This window comes from Galeopterus variegatus, unplaced genomic scaffold, assembly GCF_000696425.1.
Source record: "Galeopterus variegatus unplaced genomic scaffold, G_variegatus-3.0.2 Scaffold6983, whole genome shotgun sequence".
In the NCBI taxonomy this organism is placed as follows: domain Eukaryota; kingdom Metazoa; phylum Chordata; class Mammalia; order Dermoptera; family Cynocephalidae; genus Galeopterus; species Galeopterus variegatus.
In genome coordinates, this window is record NW_007733094.1 from 22,194 (window position 1) to 46,452 (window position 24,259).

At 34.9% G+C, this 24,259-nt stretch overlaps 1 protein-coding gene across 1 annotated transcript in view; it reads left to right on the forward strand.

Annotated features, from left to right (window-relative positions):
- Positions 1-7,550: 7,550 nt before the first annotated feature.
- Positions 7,551-24,259, forward strand: part of OSBPL8 (oxysterol binding protein-like 8) — a gene marked incomplete at its 3' end in the record, with an annotated part of 87,064 nt that continues 70,355 nt past the window's right edge. Inside the window, exon 1 of the mRNA XM_008591516.1 lies at positions 7,551-7,682. Coding sequence (XP_008589738.1) covers positions 7,592-7,682 — 91 coding nt within the window. The remainder of the gene's footprint in view (positions 7,683-24,259) is intronic.

Genomic DNA, 24,259 nt, shown 5'->3' on the forward strand with positions numbered 1-24,259 from the left:
GTATATGGCCTTTATTGTGTTGAGGTACATTTCTTCTATACCTAATTGTTGAATGTTGGATTTTACCGAATGCTTTTCTGCATCCATTGAAATGATAATATGTTTTTTTCCCTTCATTCTGTTGATGTGATGTATCATGTTTATATTTTTGCATATGTTGAAACATCCTTGCATCCTTGCAATGAATCCCACTTGATCATGGTTTATGATCTTTTTAACATGTTGTTGGATTCTGTTTGCTAGTATTTTGTTGAGGATTTTTGGATCTGTGTTCATTAGGGATATTGATCTGTAGTTTTCTTTTTTTTTTATCTGTGTCTTTTTCCCTTATTGATATGAAGGTAATGCTGGAAGTATTCCCTCCTCTTCAATTTTTTGGAAGAGTTTGAGAAGGATTGGTATTAGTTCCTCTTTAAATGTTGATAGAATTCAGCAGTGAAGCCATCAGGTCCTGGGGTTTTCTTTGTTGGAAGACTTATTACTGTTTCAATCTCATTACTCGTTTGTAGTCTGTGTAAGTTTTCTAGTTTTTCATGATTCAACTTTGGTAAGTTGTATGTGTTCAGGAGTTTATCCATTTCTTCTAGGTTTTCCAGTTTGTTTGCATATAGTTGTTCATAGTAGTGTCTTATGATCCTTTGTATTTCTGTGGTATCAGTTATAATGTCTGCCTTTTCATTTCTGATTTAATTATTTGAATCTTCCTTCTTTTCATTACTCTAGCTAAAGGTTTATTGATTTTGTTTGTCTTTTCAAAAAACCAACTTTTTGTATCATCATCAATCTTTTGTATTGTTTTTTAAATCTCTAATTCATTTATTTCTGCTCTGATCTTTGTTATTTCTCTCCTTCTACTGATTTGAGGTTTGGTTTGTTCTGGTTTTTCCAGCTCCTTGAGGTATAACATTGGGTTTATTTGGAGTCTTTCTACTTTTTTGATGTAGACATTTATTGCTATAAACTTCCCTCTTAGAAATTCTTCTGCTGAACCCCTTAGGTTCTGATATGTTTTGTTTTCATTTTCATTTGTCTCCAGGTATTTTTTAATTTCCTTCTTGATTTCTTCTTTGACCCATTTGTTGTTTAGTAGCATACTGTTTACTTTCCATGTATTTGTACGGTTTCTAGTGTCCCTTTTGTTGTTGATTTCTAGTTTTATTCTATTGTGGTCAGGAAAGGTAGTTGGATATGATTTGGATTTTTTAAAATTTGTTGAGACTTGTTTTGTGTCCTAACATATGGTCTGTTCTAGAGAATATTCCATGCACTGCTGAGAAGAATGGGTATTCTGCAGCTGTTGGGTGAAATGTTTTATAAATGTCCATTAGGTCAAGTTGGCCTATAATAGAGATTAATTCTGATGTTTTCTGTTTAATTTTTCATTTCCTGTATGATCTGTCCTTTGCTGAAAATGGAATATTAAAAGTCCCCAACTGTTATTGTGTTGGAGTCAGTCTCTTCCATTAGGTCCAGTGATAATTGCTTTATATAGCTAGGTGCTCCAGAGTTGGGTGTGTATAAATTTGGATTTGTTATATCCTCTTGTTGAGTTGAGCCCATTATCATTATGTAATGATGTTTCTTATCTTTCTTTTACTTTCCTTGGCTTGAAGTCCATTTCACCTAATATAAGTAAAGCTGCTCCTGTGTTTTTTGGGTTTCTATTTGCATGAAATATCTTTTTCCATCCCTTCACTTATCTTCTTTTTGAATTGATCCCTTTATCATGTTATGGCCTTCTTTATTTATTTATTTATTTTTTTACTTTTCTTGGCTTGAAGTCCGTTTTATCTGATATAAGTTTAGCTGCTCCTGTGCTTTTCTTGGTTTCTATTTGCATTAAATATCTTTTTCCATCCCATTAGTTTCAGCCAGTGTGTGTCTTAGTTACCTGAGTTTCTTGTAGGTAGCATATTGTTGGTTCTTGCTTTATAATCCATTCAGCCACTCTGTGTCTTTTTTTTTTTTCCTTTTTGTCTTTTTTACTGACCGGTAACGGGATCGCAGCCCTCGGTGTCGCGCCCGTATCGGGGACCGGCAACGGGATCGCAACCCTCGGTGTTGCGCCTGCACCGCGCTCAGCCAGTGAGCGGGAACCGGTCTCCACATGGGATCTGAACCCTCGGCGGGAGTGCCTCCAAGATTTTTTTTTTTCCCTTTTTTTTGTCTTTTTTACTGACTGGTAACGGGATCGCAACCCTTGGTGTTGTACCCGCACCGCGCTCAGCCAGTGAGCGGGAACCGGTCTCCACATGGGATCTGAACCCTCGGCGGGAGTGCCACCGCGCTCCCAAGCAGCGCACTCTCCAGTGCGCCACCAGGCCGGCCCAACACTCTGTGTCTTTTAATTGGGGCATTTAGTCTGTTTACATTTAGGGTTATTATTGATATATAAGGACTTGTTGCTGCCATTTTCCTATCTATGGTTGTTTTATTGATTCTTTTTTCCTTTTTTCTGGTCTTACGGTCTCCCTTTGTGGTGAGTAGTTTTCTCTAGCTTTACACTTAACTTTCTATTTATTTTTAGTATGTCTCTGCTAAGTGTTTGTATTATGGTTACCATGAGGCTTACAAAAAACATATTATAGTTATAATGAATTGTTTTAGATTAATAACAACCTAACTTTGGTATCTAAGGTATAAGAAAAAACCAAAGCCAATTCTATGCTTTGGTATCATCCCTCCAACCCCCACTTTTTGACATTTTGTTGTTTCAAGGTACATCTTTTAATACTACCTTTCTCTTAGACACTTGTTGCATATGTTAGTGTCTTGTTAGGTTTGTACTTTAGTTTTCATACTAAAGATGTAAGTGGTTTATTCACCACCTTTATGACATAGGAGTATTCTGAGGTCTGTGAACTTAACTTTAGTAATGAATTGTGTACCTTCAAATGTTGTCTTACTGCTCCTTAGTGTCATCTTCTTTCAGACTGAAGAGCTCTCTTTAACATTTCTTGTAATGCAGGTCTAGTGTTGATGTATTCCCTTAGCTTTTGTTTGTCTGGGAAAGTCTTTATTTCTCCTTTTGAAGATTAGTTTTTCCAGATACAGAATTCCTGGCTAACAGTTTGTTTCCTTCAGCACTCTGAATATATCATCCCATTCTCTTCTGGCCTGTAGGGTTTCTACTGATAAATCCTCTGAGGGATATATTGGGGTTCTGTTTAATATTATGTATTTCTTTTCTCTTGCTTCTTTCCTACCCTCTCTTTGTCTTTGGTTGTTGATGATTTGCTTATGATGTGCTGTAGGGTGTTCCTCCTTGGACTGAATTTGTCTGGTGACTTCTGAGCTTCCTGTACCTGGATGATGTCATCTTTCTGCATACCTGAGAAATTTTCAGCCATTATCTTCTTGAATATCCTTTCTATATCGCTTCCTTTTTCCTCTCCTTCACATATGCCAATTATGTGGAGGTTATTTTGCTTGAGGGTGTCCCATATTTGTTGTATTTCTGTTTCATTTTTTCTTATTCTTTTTTCTCTTTGCTCCTTTGATTGGATAATTTCATGTGTTTTATCTTTGAGCTCACTGATTCTTTCCTCTGATTAAGTCTGCTGTTGGAGCTTTCTATTGAGTTTTTCAATTCAGATAATGTATTCTTTATTTTTGGAATTTCTATGTGTTTTCTTTTTTAATTGATTCTGTTCCTTTGTGAAGTTTCTCATTCTGCTCCTGAATTATTTTCCAGATATCATTTAATTTTGTGACTCCTTGAACATCCTTAAGAGGATTATTCTGAATTCTCTGTTAGATATTTCATAGATCTGTTGTTCTTCTGCATCTGTTGCTGGTGCTTTGTTTCATTTGGTGGCAACATATTTCTTTGTTCTTTCTCAATCTTTGTGTCTTTACATTGATGCCTAGGCATTTGAGGAGACTACTGTTTGCTGCTGATTCTCTGGGGAAGGCGCTTTTTGTGTGAATCTTTAATCACTTCTGGGCCTTGGCTGTGTGGAAATTCTGGCCTAGGATGGAGTCTTTCCTGCATGTAGAGCCCCCTGCAGTTCTATTGCCACTGAGACCAGCTAACTGTGCTATGCCCAATGTTCCCCTGGCAGACCAGCCTTTCTCTTGCACTTCAATTGCTTCCCATGGGGCAAGCCACGATGCGTCCTAGTAACTCAGTGGCTTCTGGGCAGATCTTTTTTCCAGTTGGTTGCGGCTACCTGCTCCTATGCAGGCCCAAAGGAATCCTAGCAGTGGTTTTTATAGCCTGTGGGCTGGTATGGTGTGCTCCAAAGCCCTCTTCTCCCATTCATACTCCAAGCAGGTTTACATGAAGGGTGCTGTTGTAGCTTTCTTCAACTTCAATCCATGTGTAAGAGCTAGTCCCCACCTCTGTACCAGGCTGGCTCAGAACAATAGGTGCCATCCCTAACCCTCTCACCATTGCCTCTAGCACCTTCATGAACTCTGCAGGTCTCTTGTCCTCTTTCTCCTAGCTCTAGCAGTTCCAGGTTGGCAGGCTCTGCTTTTTAATAGTTGTTAATTGGTTACTTGTGGGAAAGTCAGATGCTCGGAATCATCTAGTCTGCCATCTTTTTTTTTTTTTTTTTTTGTCTTTTTTCGTGTCCGGCAACGGATCGCAACCCTCAGTGTCGCGCCCATACCGGACCGGGACCGGCAACGGGATCGCAACCCTCAGCGCTGCACCCGCACCTCGCTCAGCCAGTGAGCGGGAACCGGTCTATATGTGGGATCCGAACCCTCGGCGGGAGTGCTGCCGTGCTCCCAAGCGGCGCACTGTAGCAGTGCGCCACCGGGCCGGCCCCTAGTCTGACATCTTGATGATGTCACTTTCCTCTTTTTTTTCTCTTTTCAGTTTCTTTATATTTTGATTAAATGAATTGTAATGTTAATATAGTAAAATTTGTAAATTCTTTGGTTTTTGTTTAGTAGTTTGTTGTGTCTTTCTAAGGAATCATTCTCTACCCCACGCTTATCAAGGGATTCTCTGATATTCTTAAAGTTTTCAAGTTTTGCTTTTTATATGTATGTCTTTAATCTTCATAAAACTATCCTTTGTGTGTGGTATGAAATAGGGATCTATCTTTTTTTCCAATATGGATATCCAGTTGTCCTATTATCATTAGTTGAGTGGTCTTTTCCCTTTCTCTACTGTATATTTGGGCTTCACATTTGTATGACTCTGTTTTTTGAGTGCTCTCTGTTATATTCTGTAGGTCTATTTGTCTCCCTCTGCATCAGTACCGTACATTTTAAATTTCAATAATTATTTTTAGGAATCCAGTGAATCTTCAATTTAGTAACTAAGGGATCCACCATATACTTTATGATAATGAAGTTTTATAAAAGTATAAAGTTGCTTTGTATAGCCCCAAAGATTTTATTGAACACCTTTAGTATGTCAGGAAGCAACACCTTCAGTATGCCAGGAAGTGTACCAGGACTTGAGAATTTATGGGAATATAAGGCAGACAAAACTCCTTTCTCTCATGGAATTTAAGGTCTAGTGGAGGAAGGCTGACAGTAAATAAACAAATGATAGAATTTCAGGTAGTGACAAGAGCTACAATGAAAATCCTGTAGGGTAAGATGATAGAGTATAACTGTAGAGGGTGGTCACTAATCACAAAAAAATTGGTAAGTTGTGTTATATGAAAATTAAGTTAATAATCAAAAAGCACTATGAAGAAATAAAAGGGCTTTTCTGAAGAGATGACATTTGGCACAGGCAACAAATGAGAGGAGCCAATAATGTGAAGATCTGGGTAGGAATATTCCAGGTAGAAGAAACGAGAAACATACAGACCCTGGGATGAGGGCAAGATGGCATGTCTTGAGAAATACCGAGAAGGCCATTATGGCAGGAGCCAAATGAGTGACAGGAGAGTGATGGAGAGAATGGGGTTTGAAATATAAGCAGGTGCCAGACCCTGTTAAATCTTTAGGCCATGGATTTTATTCCAAGTATAATAAAAAGCCATTGAGGATATTTCTACATGGTGCAAATTTGATTTATGATTTTAAAAGATTACTTGAGCTTCTGTGTAGAAAATTTACTCTACACAGCAAGGAGCAAGATGGTAGGCCAGTAGAAATCTGCTAGAATAATCTAGTGGAAAGGTAATGGTGACTTAGATTAGGGTGATAGTTATGGAAGTGGAGAGAAGTAGTTAGATTCCAGATAAATTTTGAAGGTAAAATCTAAAGATTTCACAGATGAATTGGATGTGAGGTGTGACAGAAAGAAAAAAATCAAAGAATATATCTAATGTTTTTGGCCTGAGAAAGTCAGGGAAAAGGGGAGTGATGATGCCACTGACTGAGATGGGGAGGGGCAAGTCTGGAGGATAAGCAGCATCAAGAATTATGTTCTAGATGAATTTGAGATGCCTGTTAAATAATGAAGAAATGATTATAAGGCAGGCAGTTGGATATGTGGGTTTGAGTTTAGGGCTAGATATTATAGCTGGAGATAAGTTTAGAAGTCTGTATATAGATTTTTTTATTGTTGGCGGGGAAAATAATTTTTTATATCTTTACTGGGATGATAAGTGGAAACATCTTTGTATTTTTACTTTGAAATGTAAGGAGCTAATATATAATTTTGAAACTTTAGCACGGTGGAAAACATGTTAGCCCAATTTAATTTAAAAGATGTGATGATAAAAATGTGAATGTGAAGCAAGCTGAAAAACCTCGAGTGAAAACCAAATCATTCTTTCTTAAGAAGACACTAAACTTTTTGTAGGCTGAAAGCACAGAAACATAAAATAAAAGAGTTGGAGATCCTAGGGTACTGAGGACTTACTTATGATTTGCCCTATTCATTTATAGAGTATTTTCTCTTTTCCATCCTCCCTGAAACTGGGTATTGCTCTCCTGTATTAGTAGCTTAGCTAAATGGGTGAGAAGCAGCCTTGAAGCACTTTTTAAAATGCATTATTGGGCAGCAAACTTTTAAGAGACAGATTTTGAAACCAAATGGTCCTGAGTTAGAATCTTGCCTTTATTATGTACTGTCTAGGTAAGGGAGTCTCTGAACCTCAAGTTTCTCCATCTCGAAAACAGGAACCATACCTACTTTCCATGAAAAGTAGAAACTAGAATAGAAATTCTAGTGAATGTAAAATATTATTTTATACTGCTAATAATTTGTATTCACATTACTAATGAGGCTGAGTATCTTTTCATGTTTATTGACCATTTATATTTCTTCTCTGAAATTACTTTGTCTCTTGCTTATTGTTCTGTTGGCAAATATACAGAGTGCACAATGAAAGGTGCACAGTAAACCTTGTGGTGCCTTTCACCATTAGTTGGATATGTATTTTTATTTTCATAATGTCTATAATTTGTATATTTGACTCATGCATACCTGTCAGTCCCTTTTGGACTGATAGCAGAACAACATGAAAACAAAACAATTATGTGAATTTATTAAAGTATTGACTTGGTAAAATGCATATAACCACCTAGGCCATTTCCATCATAATTCCATTCTGTGTTATTAACTGTGCCACTATATTAATCTACAACTTCATTACTAATTCTTTTTCTCTTCTTTCTTTGAGCTGTTGTAGCAAACAGTGACGAATCTCAACTTCTGACACCAGGAAAGATGAGTCAGCGCCAAGGGAAAGAAGCTTATCCAACGCCAACCAAAGATTTGCATCAGCCATCTTTTATTCCAGCAAGTCCTCATAGCCAGGGTAAGAAGCTGTGGTTTTACTGTTTTGGATTCTTTTGTTTTGTTTTTGTTTATCAAAGACTTTTGTTTACTTTTTTACTTTTGTACCTTGTTTACTGTTGTTTTCTCTTGAGTTTTTGACTTTTTTCAAGAAACTGGACCAATGTTCAATAGAGCATTTGACTTTTGTTGGATCTGATTGCTTCTTTGCAGTATTGTTTAATTTGTTCCTAATCTTCTATATTTTCTGTAAACTGAAAGTTAAATGCAAGGCTAGATTGCACTCAGGATGAACATTTTTGGCAATAATGCTTTATAAGGGATGTATAGTACTTCATGCCGCATCTCATGAGAATTCACTTACTATCTGATTGTCCCTGTGTTAGTGATGTGAGATTGATCAGTAGGTTCAGGTGGTGACAGTCTGATCCTCTTCATTGGTAGTTGCATCTTTTCCTCCCTCATTACCTAAAAGTAGCATAGAGATAATATATTTGGCGCCCTGAAATATCTAGTTCACCATCAACTTTTTACCTAAACATGTCTGTGTCTCTTGATGATCATTAACTGAATTAGTTACAATATTAGGAGCTGAAAACTGTTGATTTTGTAATTCTGTCATTCTTTTTACATTTGCTAATGAACGTTTCTATAAAGAAAAGATCATCATCTTAGAGCTGTTTGATAAATGTTGAAATATTGTTCTTATAGTAAAGGCAGGATAAATTGATATTTGTTTTCTTCTAAGTACTAATTTTTATATTAAAGATATGATATAAAGTTTATTTCCAGTGGTGGCAAATATGTTTTTTTGCCTTTTGAGTTTTTCTAATATCATGAACTCATGCATTTTTATATAGTTATTATGTTTCAATCATTAGTAAAATGAAGATTATAGTATTTAGTATATAGGATTTTTATAAGGTTTAAAATTAGTTAATATGTGTAAAAGGCTTAGAACAGAGCCTGGTAGATGATAACCACTCATGATAGCTGATGAAATAAAAAAATAAATAATAAAAAATGAGTCTATTTGGGTTGAAGTCTGATATTTCAGCCTTGATTGTACTTCAGCATCTTCTAGAGGCTCATTTAGAACTTCTTTTAGTGTGTATGGCCCACATACAGCACTCTAATTTTTGCATTTCAGACAGCCACAGTGTTAGTTATATCTTGATTTGCACCTAAATGTTCCTGGGTAAGTTATGAATAAATTAATATTTGTAAAGTGAATTACATATGAGATGTCCTTCTTTGTTAAACCTTCTGGCTTTTTGTAAAGTAGAATATCTCCCTCTGGTTTATCTGCTAAAATTCTGTATCACAGTTTTCGGGTGCCAGAGGTTTGTTTAAAATAAGATATAACTATTAACTCTTGGTTATGATGAAGATAAACTGCTGGAGAAAAATAAGCAAATGTCTGGAAAACCTCTTTGATACATCTCCCATATCTCAAATACTCATGACCAGTATTTCACCTTCTGAATGGAAACAATCACAATTCTAAAAACTTACTGATAGTAATAATGAATAACAGTTAAAGCTCCTTATGTCTCGAAGTGCTTTTATATGCATTTGCTCATGGAATTCTTACAGGAACTTTATAGTATATAAATCATTATTCTCCTTGTTTTACAAATGAGGAAACTGAGCAGTTGGTAAGAGAAGTTTCCTTGCCCAAGTTTATACAGTTAGTATGTGATAGAGCTAGAATTTGAACGTAGATATGAGGGTACTACAAAAAGTTCATGGAAAGATTCATATTATCTTTTAATTCCACTTTTTCATGAACTTTTGAACTAGCCTCATATAACTTGAGCTTATTTATTTTTTTCAGTATGTACCAATTTAGTCATTTCATTTTTTGAGCCTTAAATTTTCTAAACTTTTGAGTTTTAAGAATTCTTTAATATATTTTAGTATCATCTTTTAATAGCTATATGTATTGTGAGTATTTTTTTTTTTTCAGTATGTACCAATTTAGTCATTTCATTTTTTGAGCCTTAAATTTTCTAAACTTTAACTCTGTCTCCCTTGTCTTTTGACATAATCCCACTGTATGTAAAATGCTTTGTTTGGAGATTGTTTTTTTAAATTTCTTTTGGGTAGTACCTAGGAGCACAATTGCTGAGTCACATGGTGAGTGTATGTTTTACTTTATAAGAAATGGCCAAATTGTTTTCCAAGGTGGTTGTACCGTTTTTACATTCCTGTTAGCAGCGTTAGTGGTCTAGTTGCTCTATATCCTTGACCATCTTTGTTTTGGCCATTCTAGTGTGTTTGTAGTGGTATCACACTGTGGTTTTAATTTGCATTTCTCTGGTGACTAATAACGTTGAGCATCATTTCATATGCTCATTGGCCACTTATATATCTTCTTTTGTGAAGTGTCAGTTCATATTTTTGTGCATTTAAAAAAAATTGGTTTGTTTGCATTACTGTTGAGTTTTAAGAATTCTTTAATATATTTTAGTATCATCTTTTAATAGCTATATGTATTGTGAGTATTTTTTTCCAGTTTTACCATGCCTTCCTTCTCTTAATGGTTTCTTTCAAAGAACAGATGCTTTTAATTTTGAAGAGGCCCAATTTATGAGTTTTTTCTTATGCTTCAAGCTTTGGACTTTTTTTCCTATTAAAGAAATGTTTGTCTACCTAAAGATGTGGAGAACATTTTCTGTGATTTCTTCTAGAAGTTTATAGTGTCAGGGCTCTGATTTCTCTCTTCGTTATCATTCTTACAATTGGCATCCTAGGTTAGGTCTTTGTCATTTCATACCTATATTGACTAAGTACCACAGCCTCCTAACTGCCATTGGGACTGTGCTCTCCAATATACCAGGTTCATCTTTCTTAACAAAATAACTAAATAAAAAATTATTGTTATGTATTAAGGTGAGAGATTATGATGGGATCAGGGTTTTTATAGATGTATATACCCAAAGAACACACGATCCTATGAAATAGATCTCTGAGGGAAATAATATGAATAAATAGAAATAAAAAATTGTAAATGAAAATATCAATTTTTATTATTCAAGCTTGTAACTGGAAAACTAGCTAGATGCCTGCATTTATGTTACTCTCATTATCAAAAAGGCAATAGCTTACTGTTGCCAAGAGCAGAGGCACCTAAGTCAGACTGTGTCTGAGAATTACTTGGGAGCTTTGCTTAGATACAGATTCTACTCTACCCTCTCAATATCTAGGGTGAGGCTCAGTAACCTGTGTGTTTATAAAGTTCTCCAAGTGTGTCTGATAATAGCAACATTTGAACCAGTGAGTAGAAACCAGCAGTTGAGAGTGTAAATTGCAGCTTCCATAGTCTGGTACTCAGAAGGCTCTTACAGTGTCTGATTTTACTCTATTCTTCTAATTTCATCTTGTGTTTCTCTTCATCATACACCCAGCTAGATGGCTTTCTTTATTGTTCCCCAGTGAGACTGTGCAATTATGTATCTTGGTCCTCCACTGTGAGATGTCCTTTTCCTTTCTCCCTGTGCATTCAAATACTTCTCATTCTTGAAGATGTAGTTTAAATCTCTTCTCCTTTATTGGATTTTCTTAGGTGATACTGTATCCCAATTTTCAAAATTCCAATATCACTGCTTTGGGGATTTCATAATGTGCTGCTGTTGTTATAATAGGCATGCTGGGTCTCCCCAACAATCAGCTTTGCAAATAGAGCTAGATGCCTCAATTATATGTTTAATAAGTGAGTGAATTAGAAAGAGAAAGGAATCAAACCGTATCAATACAGAAAGCCACCAAGCCTCAAGGATAAAACATTAAGAGAGGAAGAAAGGAACAAAGGATACATAAAACAATCAGAAAACCACCAACAAAATGACAGGAGTCAGACCTCACATATCAACAATAACCTTTAATGTAAGTGGGTTAAATGCTCCAATTAAAAGATATAGACTGGCTGATTGGATGACCCATCCATATGCTGCCTACAAGAAACACTACTTACCTACAAAAACACACACAGACTGAAAGTGAAGAGATGGAAAAAGTTATTTCATGCAAACAGAAAACAAAAGTGAGCAGAAGTAGCTATACTTAAAACAGACTTTAAATCAAAATCTATACTAAGAGTCAAGAAGGGCACTAACAGTGAAGGGATCAATACAGCAAGAGGATATAATAGTTATAAATATATATGCACCCAACACCAGAACACTCAGATATATAAAGTAAATATTGTCAGATCTAAAGGAAGAGATAGACACAAACTCAGTAACAGTTGGGGACTCTAACACCCACTCTCAGCATTGGACAGATCATTGAGACAGAAAATCACCAATAAAACATCAGATTTAAATGGCATCATTGACGAGATGGACCTAACAGACATATACAGATTATTTCATCTAACAGCTGCAGAATATACATTCTTTTCATCAGCCCATGGAACATTCTTTAGGATTAACCATATGTTAATCCACAAAATAAGCCTCAACAAGTTCAAAAAAATTGAAATCGTATCAAGTATTTTTTCTGACCATAATAGAATAAAACTAGATATCAGTAACAAGAAGAACCTGCAAAACATCACAAATATGTGACAATTAAACAACATGCTCTTGAACAACAAATGGGTCAAAGAAGAGATTAAGAAGGAAATTTTTTAAAAATTTGAAACTAATGGAAGACAGAAACAAAACAAACCAAAACCTATGGGATGCAGCCAAAGGAGTATTAACAGGAAAGTTTATAGCAATAAATGCCTACTTAAAAAAAATAGGAAGATTTCAAATAAACAGCCTAACAATGCACCTCAGGGAACTAAAAAGGCAAAACCAAACTCAACCCAAAACGAGTAGAAGAAAAGAAATAATAAAAATCAGAGCAGAAATAAATGCAATTGAGAATAAAAATACAATATAAAAAATCAATCAAACAAAAAGCTGGTTCTTTGAAAAGATAAATAAAATCAACAAACCATTAGCCAGACTAACCAAGAAAAAAAGAAAAAAGACCCAAATAAAATCAGACATGCAAAAGAGACATTACAGCAGATAGTCTCTGATGGTCCTTTGTATTTTGATGCTATTATAAACAGCTCTATGCCAATGAATATGAAAACCTAGAGGAAATGAATAATTTCTTGGATATATATGCTCTGCCAAGACCAAACCAAGAAGAAAACCTAAATAGACCAATATTTTAGTCTGTTTCCATGGTTTATAACAAAACACCCGAAACTGGGTGATTTACAAAGAAAAACAAAATTTATTGCTTATAGTTTCTGAGGCTGGGAAGTACAAAGTCCATCTGGTGGTGGTGATAGTGACCCAGGGGTCTCACATTGCAAGATGGTGGAGGCAGAGCAGAGAGAAACAGTTCCTTTTAAAGCTGAACTGTCCTCTTAAAGCCCTCAGAACCACGCCGATGACCACCATTTTTAATCATTCACTGTGGCATGGCCCTACAGTCTAATCACCTCTTCAAGGCTCCACCTTTCAGTTACTATAATAGGATTTCTCACCCTTGTAATAGTCACAGTGGGGGCCAAGTTTCTAATACATAAAACTTGGGGACACAGTTCAAGCTTCAGTGAGTTTTGGGGGGACATAATTCTCTCTACTACAACCCATAACAAGTAATGAGATAGAATCAGTAATAAAAAGTCTCCTAACAAAGGAAAGCCCAGGACCAAATGGCTTTACTGCTGAATTCTACCAAATATTTAAAGAAGAACTAATACCAATACTTCTTAGACTATTTCAAAAAATTGAAGTAGATGGAATTCTTTCAAATTCATACTATGAGACCAGCATTACCCTGATACCAAAACCAGGCAAGGACACAACGAAAAAAGAAAACTACAGGCAAGTATCCCTAATTAACACAGATGCCAAAACCTAGGATAAGATACTAGCAAACTGAATCCAACAGCACATAAAAAAGATAATACACTGTGATCAAGTGGGATTTATCCCAGGGATGCAAGGATAGCTAAACATATGAAAATCAAGAAATGTAATACATCACATCAACAAAATGGAAAAAAAAAACAACAACAACAACCATATGATCATCTTGATAGATGCAGAAAAAGCATTTGACAAAATTCAACATCCCTTCATGATAAAGACTCTCAACAAATTAGCTATAGAAGGAAAGTATCTTAATACAATAAAGGCTATATATGACAAATTCACAGCTAACATCATACTGAATGGGGAAAAGCTGAAAACTTTTCCATCAACAGAGTGAAAAGACAACCTGCAGAATAGGAGAAAATATTTACAAATTATGCATCCACATTAGATTAATATGCAAAATATATAAAGGGCTCAAACAACTCAGTAGTAAAAAAACACCAAATAATCCCATTTAAAAATGGTCAAAAGAACAGACTTTTTTTGAAAGAAGGCATATAAATGGTCAACAAGCATATGAAAAAATGTTCAACATCCCTAATCATCAGATAAATGCATATCAAAACCACTATGGGATATCATTTCACCCCAGTCAGAGTGACTGTTTTCAAAAGGACAGAAAACAGCAAATGCTGGTGAGGATGTGGAGAAAGGGGAACTCTTATACATTGTTGGAAGAACTGTAAATTAGTACAGCCGCTATGGAAAACAGTATGGCGATTCCTCAGACAACTATGTATAGCACTACCATACAATCCAGCAATCCCACTACTGGGTATTTATTCAAAGAAATGGAAGTCAACAAGTCAAAGGGACACCTGCACTCCCATGTTTATTGTGTCTCTATTCACAATAGCCAAGAGTTGTAATCAACCTAAATGTCCTTCTGTGGATGATTAGATTAAGAAAATGTGCTGTATTTATGTACACAATGGAGTATTAGTCAGCTGTAAAAAAGAATGAAATTCTGGGCCGGCCTGGTGGCGCACTGGATAGTGCGCCACTTGGGAAGCGCGGCGGCGCTCCCGCCCGAGGGTTCGGATCCCACATACAGACCGGTTCCCGCTCACTGGCTGAGCGAGGCGCGGGAGCAACACCGAGGGTTGCAATCCCGTTGCCGGTCCCCGGTCCAGTACGGGGGCAACACTGAGGGTTGTGATCTGTTGCCGGACGCGGAAAAAGACAAAAAAAAAAAAAAAAAAAGAATGAAATTCTGCTATTTGCAGCAACAGGGATGAGCTTGGAGATAATTATGTTAACTGAAATACACCAGACGGAGAGAGAGAAATACCATGTGTTCTACTCATATGTGGAAGCTAAAAAAGTTGATTTCATAGAAGTAGAGTAGGATAATGGTTACTAGAGAATGGTGAGGGGAAGATAAAGAGGGGGGAATGGGAAGAGGATGGTCAGTGAATACAAAATATTAGAGAGATAGGAAGAATGGGATCTAGGGTTCTACAGTAATATAAGGAGACTACAGTTAATGATAAAGTACTGTGTATCTTTGAATAGCTAGTGAAGATGATCACTGTTTCTAACATAGAGAAGTGACATGTGTCTGAGGTGATATACTACACACCCTGATATGATCGTTGCACACAGTATGAATGTAACCAATTATCATATTGTACACCCTAAATATATACAATTATCATGGGTCGATGAAGAAAAATAAATTAAAAAGAGAAAAGAAGAGAGAGCTAGAGAGTAGATTAGTGGTTACCTCAGGTGGGGAAAGGGAGGGGGAGAGGGGATGGGGAAAGGTTGGCTGACTGGTACAAAGTTACAGTTAGACAGGAAGAATTAATTCTGGTGCTCTAAGATGACAATAGCTAATAATATTGTATTGTATACTTCAAGATAGCCAGAAAAGAAGATCGTGAATGTTATAAAACAAAGAAATGATAAATGTTTAGGTGACAGATGTGCTAACTATTCTGATTAGATCATTATACAACATATGCATGTATTGAAACAACAAACTGTACCGCATTAACATGTACAATGAAAAAAAAATTTTAAGTAAGTGATTGATTGCTTACCATTATTTCCAGAAGTTCATCCATTCTCACTTCCTGTTTTTTGGCTGAGTTTCCTTCATGAATATTCATTCATGCCAATTTAGTATAAGCTATAATTTCTTAAAAACAATTAAGACAAATAAGTCTTAAGTTTTCTGCAATATGGTTTCCTCCCACCATTTTAGGTTTTTGGTGGGGTTTTTTTATTTTTTATTTTTTGTTGTTGTTTTCTAAAGAGCCAGGGGACTCTGGTTCACCTCAGTAAACCCACGAGCATCAAGTTATTCTTTTATTATATGTTTAGATTATGGTGATGGATCAGATTATTCTAAAACTTGTGTATTTTGCGATTTTTTTTCCTTACTCAAAGGCTAAGGATCAGTTTATTTCAAAGTATTTTTAACTTAAGTCCAATTACAGTCTATTAAATCTGTTAAATAAGATGATATTTGTTCTATGCTGACTTTGTTTGAGCTTAATATATTTAAATTGTTTATCGAGAAAGAAAGATATATAGTTAATTAGGCTTGTTTTCTTTCTTTCCCCCTCTACTTTTAAATAAGGAAAATGCCAAAGGAGCCTAGAGACTATATTATAGCTTGTCTAATGGGTAGTACTCTATTCCCTCTAGATCATGTTTGAGGTTGTTATCAAAGCTTCATGAGGTTCTATAGTTTGTTTTGCAGCTACCCTTTCATTCTTGGTTGTAAAAAGCTATTTTGTATGTTTTTATTTTTAAAAAACCGTCTTTCAATGATAGTGATTTTTGAGAAAATATACAGTGTTCCTTAAGTGTTTAAATTTGAAACTTCTAAAATGAAAATTTTTATCTCCTTACTCAGTTTCTAGGCTTGAATTAAAATGTCTGTTCTTAGTATTGTGTTCCTCTTATCCCTTATTAAACTCTCTTATACCTGCCAAGCAAGTCCCTTCACTTTGAATGCTTGGCAGCCCTGAAAATGACATGTTGGATGTATATCCACAACTTCATGAATGACTTCAAAGTAAAAGGGGACTTCAATAGACACAGAGTTTACTAGTGTGAAGATGTACCAGATTCCCCTGGGTGACAGTGTTAGACACTGCAGGTATAATCTCAGGTGACTAACACAGAGTACTTTCATTTAAGTGGTTCACAGATAAAAGGAGAGCTAGAACTCACTTTCCTCCATGAATCGAAGCAATTCCTCCTTTCTTGGTAAGACTTCTAGGATCAATTCTGAACATATATGGGACCATATACACATAATAAATGTGTTGAATGTATGTTTTATTTCATGAAAATTGTTTTGCCTAGAAGAGGACCTGTATTTCTCCCCATCTTTAATTTTTTCCCGTAAATTCTGTGCATTGGTTTGTAGCCATAGGTTTTCTCTAGAAATAGTATAAATTAGAGTTTATGCTAATTTTCTTCTGATTTTTTGAACTCTTGCATTAGATTTCTGAAGTTATTTCTTAAGACATTCTTGTTATCTGTTCTGAAATTCCTTTATTTTGATAGCTGCTTCATAGAGCTGTGGAAGTGCCTATAATGAAATAGAAATAACGAAAGAGAATATAATATTTGGCAAATTAAAGAAAATAAGAATAAAATGGTTTTCTAAATCTCTCTGGTAAAATGTTACAGTGTCTGTGTTCAAATGTTCCTACGCTTCTATGGGGGAAACTGAAATGCTTCCAAAGCATTTATTGAAAAGTAAGAATGAATAATTCAGCTTTGTTTTAAACATATTTAAAAAGATGAGGCAAGTCTGTCTTATTCTTGCCAGGCTTTATTAATTGCTTCTTTAACAAAGCAGAAAAATGAACATTAAGAACACTAAAGGATATTTCCCCCCTTAAAAAATTCTTTTTTATATTCTTTTAATGAAGATAATGTTAGATATTACCCACATTAGTTTCTCATCCTTTTTCTGTTGGTATTTAGCCTCCTTTGTTTTGAACATCTGAGACACTGAGATCTCTTCCTTAGGAAGAGTGGTAAAAGAGTTTTATCTGTAGAGTTACCTGCTACAATTTTCCTTTTCTTATTTAAGGCATGGGAAGGTAGACTTTTTATATTCTTCACAAATATATAACAAAGTAATATCAGATCTCTTCCTTAGGAAGAGTGGTAAAAGAGTTTTATCTGTAGAGTTACCTGCTACAATTTCCCTTTTCTTATTTAAGGCATGGGAAGGTAGACTTTTTATATTCTTCACAAATATATAACAAAGTAATATAAGTATAATTTACCAAATGATATTTGCATAATTTCTGAGAGAAAATAAAACAGTACCTTCATAGAAATACTTCTGTTTCCATTTTTTTCTGGTTGTTGTAACTTTGAACATATATAAATTTTATTTAAGAATAAAAGAGTGAAATTTTAGCAAAGGAAAGATGCACTTGACAGATGGACAAATATTCCCTGGGGAGTACAGGATTTTTGAAGGGTCTCTTCTATCAAGCTGGCCTTTATTTAGCCTGCTTGGTACATAGATCTGTACTGGAAAGCAAGAACGAACCAAAGATGGTAGTCTTAGCTCTTGTCTTCATAAGTTTAATGTGTAGTAGGGAAATTTAGGGAAAAGAAATAGGGAAACATTATAAGGAAACATGAAAACACATAAGTGAACTTTCAGTTCTAGTAACATGGCAAAAAGTAGATGTTCATAGAAAACCTTCCTAGTAAGAACATCAAAATCCTGGGTAAAATGTTTTAGAAATCAATTTTTATAGTATGACTGAACTGTCAGTAAAATAATGAATTAGTGACACCAAGGGCAAGGGGTTTGGATCCCCATACTAGCCAGCCACCAATAAATAAATAAATACATAAATACATACATAAATAAATAATGACAACAAGGGAATTAGTATGAGGAACAGAATTATTGAAAGAGTGAGACTCCAAAGAGATCATGAGCTCTGGAACCAGCAGCATTTGTCCTGACTGGCTTTTGCTGATTCCTGAAGGTCTAAAGCTTGGGTTTTAACAAGAGAAAGGAGTAAAAGACTCCTTTTTACTCCACTCATGATAGAAATTAGGATTGGAGATTTCTCCTCATAAAGTCCTGAAGGACAGCATTCTTAGTTAATTAGCTGGAAAACATGCCCACAGAAGAAGACTGTGGTGTATTTGCCTGTCTTGGTCTTGATTCGACATGGAATGGAGGGAGGGTGAAGTCTTCTTTGAGAAATCCTAAGCACAAGCCACACTTAGGTGGGATCGAGGCCAGAATTCATACTGTCTCTGGGGCAAAATCACCCCCCAGTTCAGCTTAAAATGATCTTGAGTTATTAGTATAAACAGCTGTCTGGAAGAATCTACACAAATCCTCTTTTGAGGAGAGTATTTTAAACACAGGCCTCAAAGAATTACATATGAGCTCATAATTAAAAGTCAATAAGCAGTTAAAACCACTATGAGATACCATTATGTACCTATTAGAATGGCAAAAATCCAAAACACTAACAGCAAATGCTAGCAAGGATGTGGAAAAATCAGTAATACATAAGGTAAACAATCCACCATCAGAGAGAATCTGCATAAACTACCCACCCACCCAGATATATAAAGTCTGCACCAATTGGAATTATCAGTTACAGATTGTAGTTTAATGGAAGAGAGGCAATATTTAAAAAGATAATGCTGAGAACCTTTCAGAATTGATGAAAAACTACAGCATGTAATCTAAAAAATAATAGTTTTAGTGCTGATACTTGGCAGGAAGGAAGTCTTAAAAGTAATGAATTAGGCATTTAACAAAGTTAGAAAAAGGATAAACCCAAAGTAGACAGAAGGAAGGAAATAATAAAGATAAGAGAATAAGTTAAATAGAAAACGGCTGAGAGTTACCAGGAAAGACAATATTGATTGTTCAAAAAGGCTAATAAAATTATCAAATCTTTGGCAAGCTTAAGGGGAAAAAAAGAGAAACATTAGGAATGTAAAAGGGAGCACAACTGAATATACAAGCAGATATTTAAAAGATAGTATTATAGACAACTTTAAGCCAGTAAATTTAAACAATTAAATGAAATGAAGAAATTTCTAGAAATATATTACTTCCTAAAAATGACTCAGTAATAGAAAATTCTTGTGATTTTTGTCTCTGAAGCAATCTAATTAAAAACATAGACTTTTTACAAAGAAAATATGAGGCCCAGGTAGGTTTACAAGCAAGTTCTACCAAATTATTTAGGGAAAAGTTAATTCCAGTCCCACATTAATAGCATATTTTATGAATTCTAAAAAGCACTCTCTTTCTTGTCATACATCTTGACGTATCATCTCTGAAACTGGGTTGGATCTTTAATTGATTGTGTTTTACAATCTCTGCTGCTCATTACTATTGTTAAACACTTTATATCATCTCTGAATTTGGGATGTGTGCTACATGTCTTATAACTGCCATCAATCTCCCCTCCTCCCCCTATATTTTATGACTTCTCTGAAGTCAAGAATATAGTTAGTAGTTGATGACATCTTAAAATTGGTGAAACAGAAAAGAAACATCCCCTAAATAAGACTTGTATGTGAAAAGCAGACAAGAACTTTACAAGAGAGAAAAACTACAAGACTCTTGCTCATGAATCTAGATGCATAAATTCTAAACAAATTATTAGCAAACTGAATCTAGCAAGATAAACATTATAACCACATTGGGGTTATTCTAGGAATACAGGGATATGTTTTATATTAGAAAATCTATAATTTTCACTTAACACATTAGCAAATTAAAGAAGAACTATGTCATCATCCTACTAATAAAGAAAACATATTTGAAAACTTGAACATCGATTCATGATAAAAGCTCTTGACAATGTAGAAGGGAACTTTCTTAACCTTGTCAAATTAAAATCAGGAATAAGAAAAAGGTGTGTACTGTCTACACTTTATTTCAACATTGTACTTGAAATTTAGCTGGTGAAGAAGGTAAAAAAAAAATTAATAAAAGTATAGGAAAAAACTAATTTTTCTTTATTTGCAGCTAGTATAATTGTCTATACAAATCCCCCTTCCAATTGACAGATAAATTAAAATTATTAAATTACTGGATATACATTAACCGTGGTTCTGTGTATACTGACAAATGATTTTGAAAATGCAGTTCAAAAAATATTACTGAAAATAAGGTACCTTAGGTATCAATCTAACAAGAGATGTGAAATATCTATACATAGGAGAGTATAACACTAATATTATATATTCTAAATAAATGGAGAGGACTTGTTTACAATAGGAAAGTTCATTATTATTCAGATTAGGTGTCATTTTTCAAATTGGCTTTTTTAGGTTCAATGCATTTTGAATCCATATCTCAACAGAATTTTTTCAAGGTTCTTGAAAAGGTCATTCTTAACACTCCAGGGAGAGCAAAAGGGCAACGAAGAATCAAGACACTCCTGAAAAAATAGAACCAGGCAAGGATGGGGGTGAAAACTTTATTTACCAATTACCTTGTACTTTAAATATAATGCTCTGGTAAATAAGACAGCAGGTATTGGTGCTGAAATAGACAAAGAGACCAAGGAAACACAGCAGAGACTTAGAAACAGATCCAACCATATATGGAAACTCAATATATGACATATTAGTCAATAAACAGCTTTGGGAAAATTAATTATCTATATGAGGAAAAAAGTGAAAATAGATCCATCCCTCTCACCATATACAGAATCAATTCTAGATGGATTAAATGTGAAAGATAAAACTTTAAAACTTATAAAATATAGGAAAATATTTTTATAACTTTGGAGTAAGGGAGGATTTCTTTAAAAAGACACACACACACAAAAAAAAAAAACCTGAAAAGAAGATGTACAGATTCTGCCTCACTTAAGTTAAAAACATCTGTTCATCAAAAGGTACTATCAAAAAGTAAAGAAAGAAATTGCAGTGCATGTGACTGACAAAGGATTACTGTCCAGAGAAAGTAAAGTACTCTATGGATTAACCAAAAAGATTAGAATCCACCAGAAAGATGTTCAAAAGATGTGGATAGATATTTCACAAAAGAGGTAACATGAATGGCCAATAGATGTGAAAAGATGTTCAACATTATTAGCAATTGCCAAAGGTGGTAATACTGTAATGAATTTTACACCCACCCACCAGATCAACAAAATTTTAAAGTCTAACAATTCAAAGTGTCACTAAGGATGTGAAACAACAGGAACTTTCATTTACGACTGGTAAAAGGATACATTGGTAGAACTATTTTTGGAAAACAGTTTGGCATTGCATAGTAATGTTGAAGATGAGCATACCTGAATCCCTGGCCTTCATACTCCTTGGTGTATCCTAGACCTAGTGAAATTCTCACACATGTGTACCAGCAGAATTGTTTGCAACAGGAAACAAAACAAAACATGGGAAAAGAATGTCCATCATGAATGGAATGAATAAATATAATATATTCATACAGTAGAATACCATACAGTGATGAAATGAGTGAAAGCTTCAGGCAGCAGCATGGAAGAATATACAAAACAAATTAGAGTTCATGCACGATGATGACATTTATGTAAAGTTTAAAAACATGTAAAATTAATGCATTGTTTAGGGATAGATACATGATAAAACAACTGAATAAGTAAAACAATTTGGGATAATGATTAACTCATGCTGGAAGGGAGAGATATGCAATCAGGTGCTAATGAGAACCTTCAACGGTACTTGCAATACTCTTTTTCTCAAGTTGTGGTAAGTACATAGGTTTTCATTTTTATTAATAATGTTTATAAAGTGCATGTGTTATTTGCTGGTCCACAAAATTTAAAATCTAGGAACCACAGGTTTATGTCATTTACCATCTTAGGGATTGTGGGTACAGGGTAAGGATGAGAAAATCCTTATTTTGGGGTGAAGTAATGGACCCGCGAAGTTATTTGGTATGTGGTTATAACCATGGAACCAAAATAGCTTCTTAACGACCTTATTAGGCTCATCATTAGGAAATTTCTGGGAGTAGTAGCCAGTAATTTAATCTATGTCCAACTCCAAAGATCCTAAAATTCGATAGACTCTCTGGTGGGTAAGTAAAAAGACGTGAGCATTGCCATCAATATATAAACACCTGCTAGGAAAGGGAATGGAGAGATCAGTATCCATTCTTGCCATCCTAGAATAAGCAATATTGTCTTATAACTTCATTTCCACACTTGGAGAGAAAGGCTGTAAGACTGTAATTACTTTGGGAGCATTTGAATGGGTACAGTGGAGAATGGGATTTTCTTTCTTTATGTTTTGAGAAATAACTTATACAGAAGAAAGAGTACTAGTCGTTTTTTGGATTTTTTTCCCCCCTAATATATTTGCACAGTGTTCTAGTGGTAGAATCCTTGAAACATATATATTTTTTAGAGTTTTGGGTTGAGTCTCTGATTTACAGACTGCCCTTGTATGTAAAGGATAATCCAGTTGAATGGTTTAGGTCCTATAAGGTCCTCTTTTCCCACTATCATTGAGATGTCATTCATTTTCTCCCTTCCCACCATAGACTCTATTGCTGCCTGGAATGATATTTTTATTTTTATTTTTTAAATTTTGTGGTTTTCCCCCAACTTTATTGGAGTATAATTGGAAAATATGAATTGTATATATTTCTTGTACAACTAGGTATTTCAATATATGAGTACATGTACATTGTGAAATTATCACCAAAATCAAGCTAGTTAGCATTTTCATTACCTTACAGTTACCATTTTTCTTGTGTGTGGTGAGAATACAAGGTCTTCCCCTTTTAGCATATTTCAAGTATACAATACAGTATTGTTAACTATAGTCACCTTGCTGTACATTAAATCTCTAGAACTTATTCATCTTGCATGATTGAAATTTTGTACCTTTTAACTAGCATTTCCTATTCCCCCCACTCCCCAACCTCTGGCAACCACCATTCTAACTCTGTGCTTTTATGAGTTTAACTATTTTAAATCCCACATATAAGAGAAATGATGCAGTATTTGTCTTTCTGTGTCTGGCGTATTTCACTTAGCATAATGTCTTCCCAGTTCATCCATGTTGTTGCAAATGGCAGAATTTCCTTCTTTTTTAAGACTGAATAATATTCCATTGTATGTATACACCACAGTTTCATTAGCCATTCTCCATCCATGGGCATTTAGGTCATTTCTAAATTTTGGCTATTATGAATAATGCTGCAATGAACATGGGAATGTGGATATCTCTTTGAGATATGAATTTCATTTCCTTTGCATATATATTCAGAAGAAGGATTGCTGGATAATATGGTAGTTCTGTTTTTAATTTTTTGAGGAACCTCCATACTGTCTTCTATAATGGCTATATCAATTTACATTCCCTCCAACTGTGTACCAGAGGCCCCTTTTCTCCACATCCTAGTCAAAAGTTATCATCTCATTGTGCTTTTGATTTGCATTGCTCTGATTAGTGATTTTGAGCATTTTTTGTATATCCTGAGGAAATGCCTAGTGAGGTTCTTTGCCTATTTTTTAATCAGGTTATTTGTTTTTTGTAGTTGTTTTTGTTTTTTGGTACTGAGTTGTTTGAATTTCTTACATATTTTGGATATTAACCCCTTATCAGATATATGGTTTGTATTTGGGGGGGGGGTTGGTTTGTGTTTTGGCAGCTGGCTGGTACAGGGATCAAACCCTGGACCTTGGTGTTATCAGTACCATGCTCTAACCCATACATGTATGGTTTGTGAACA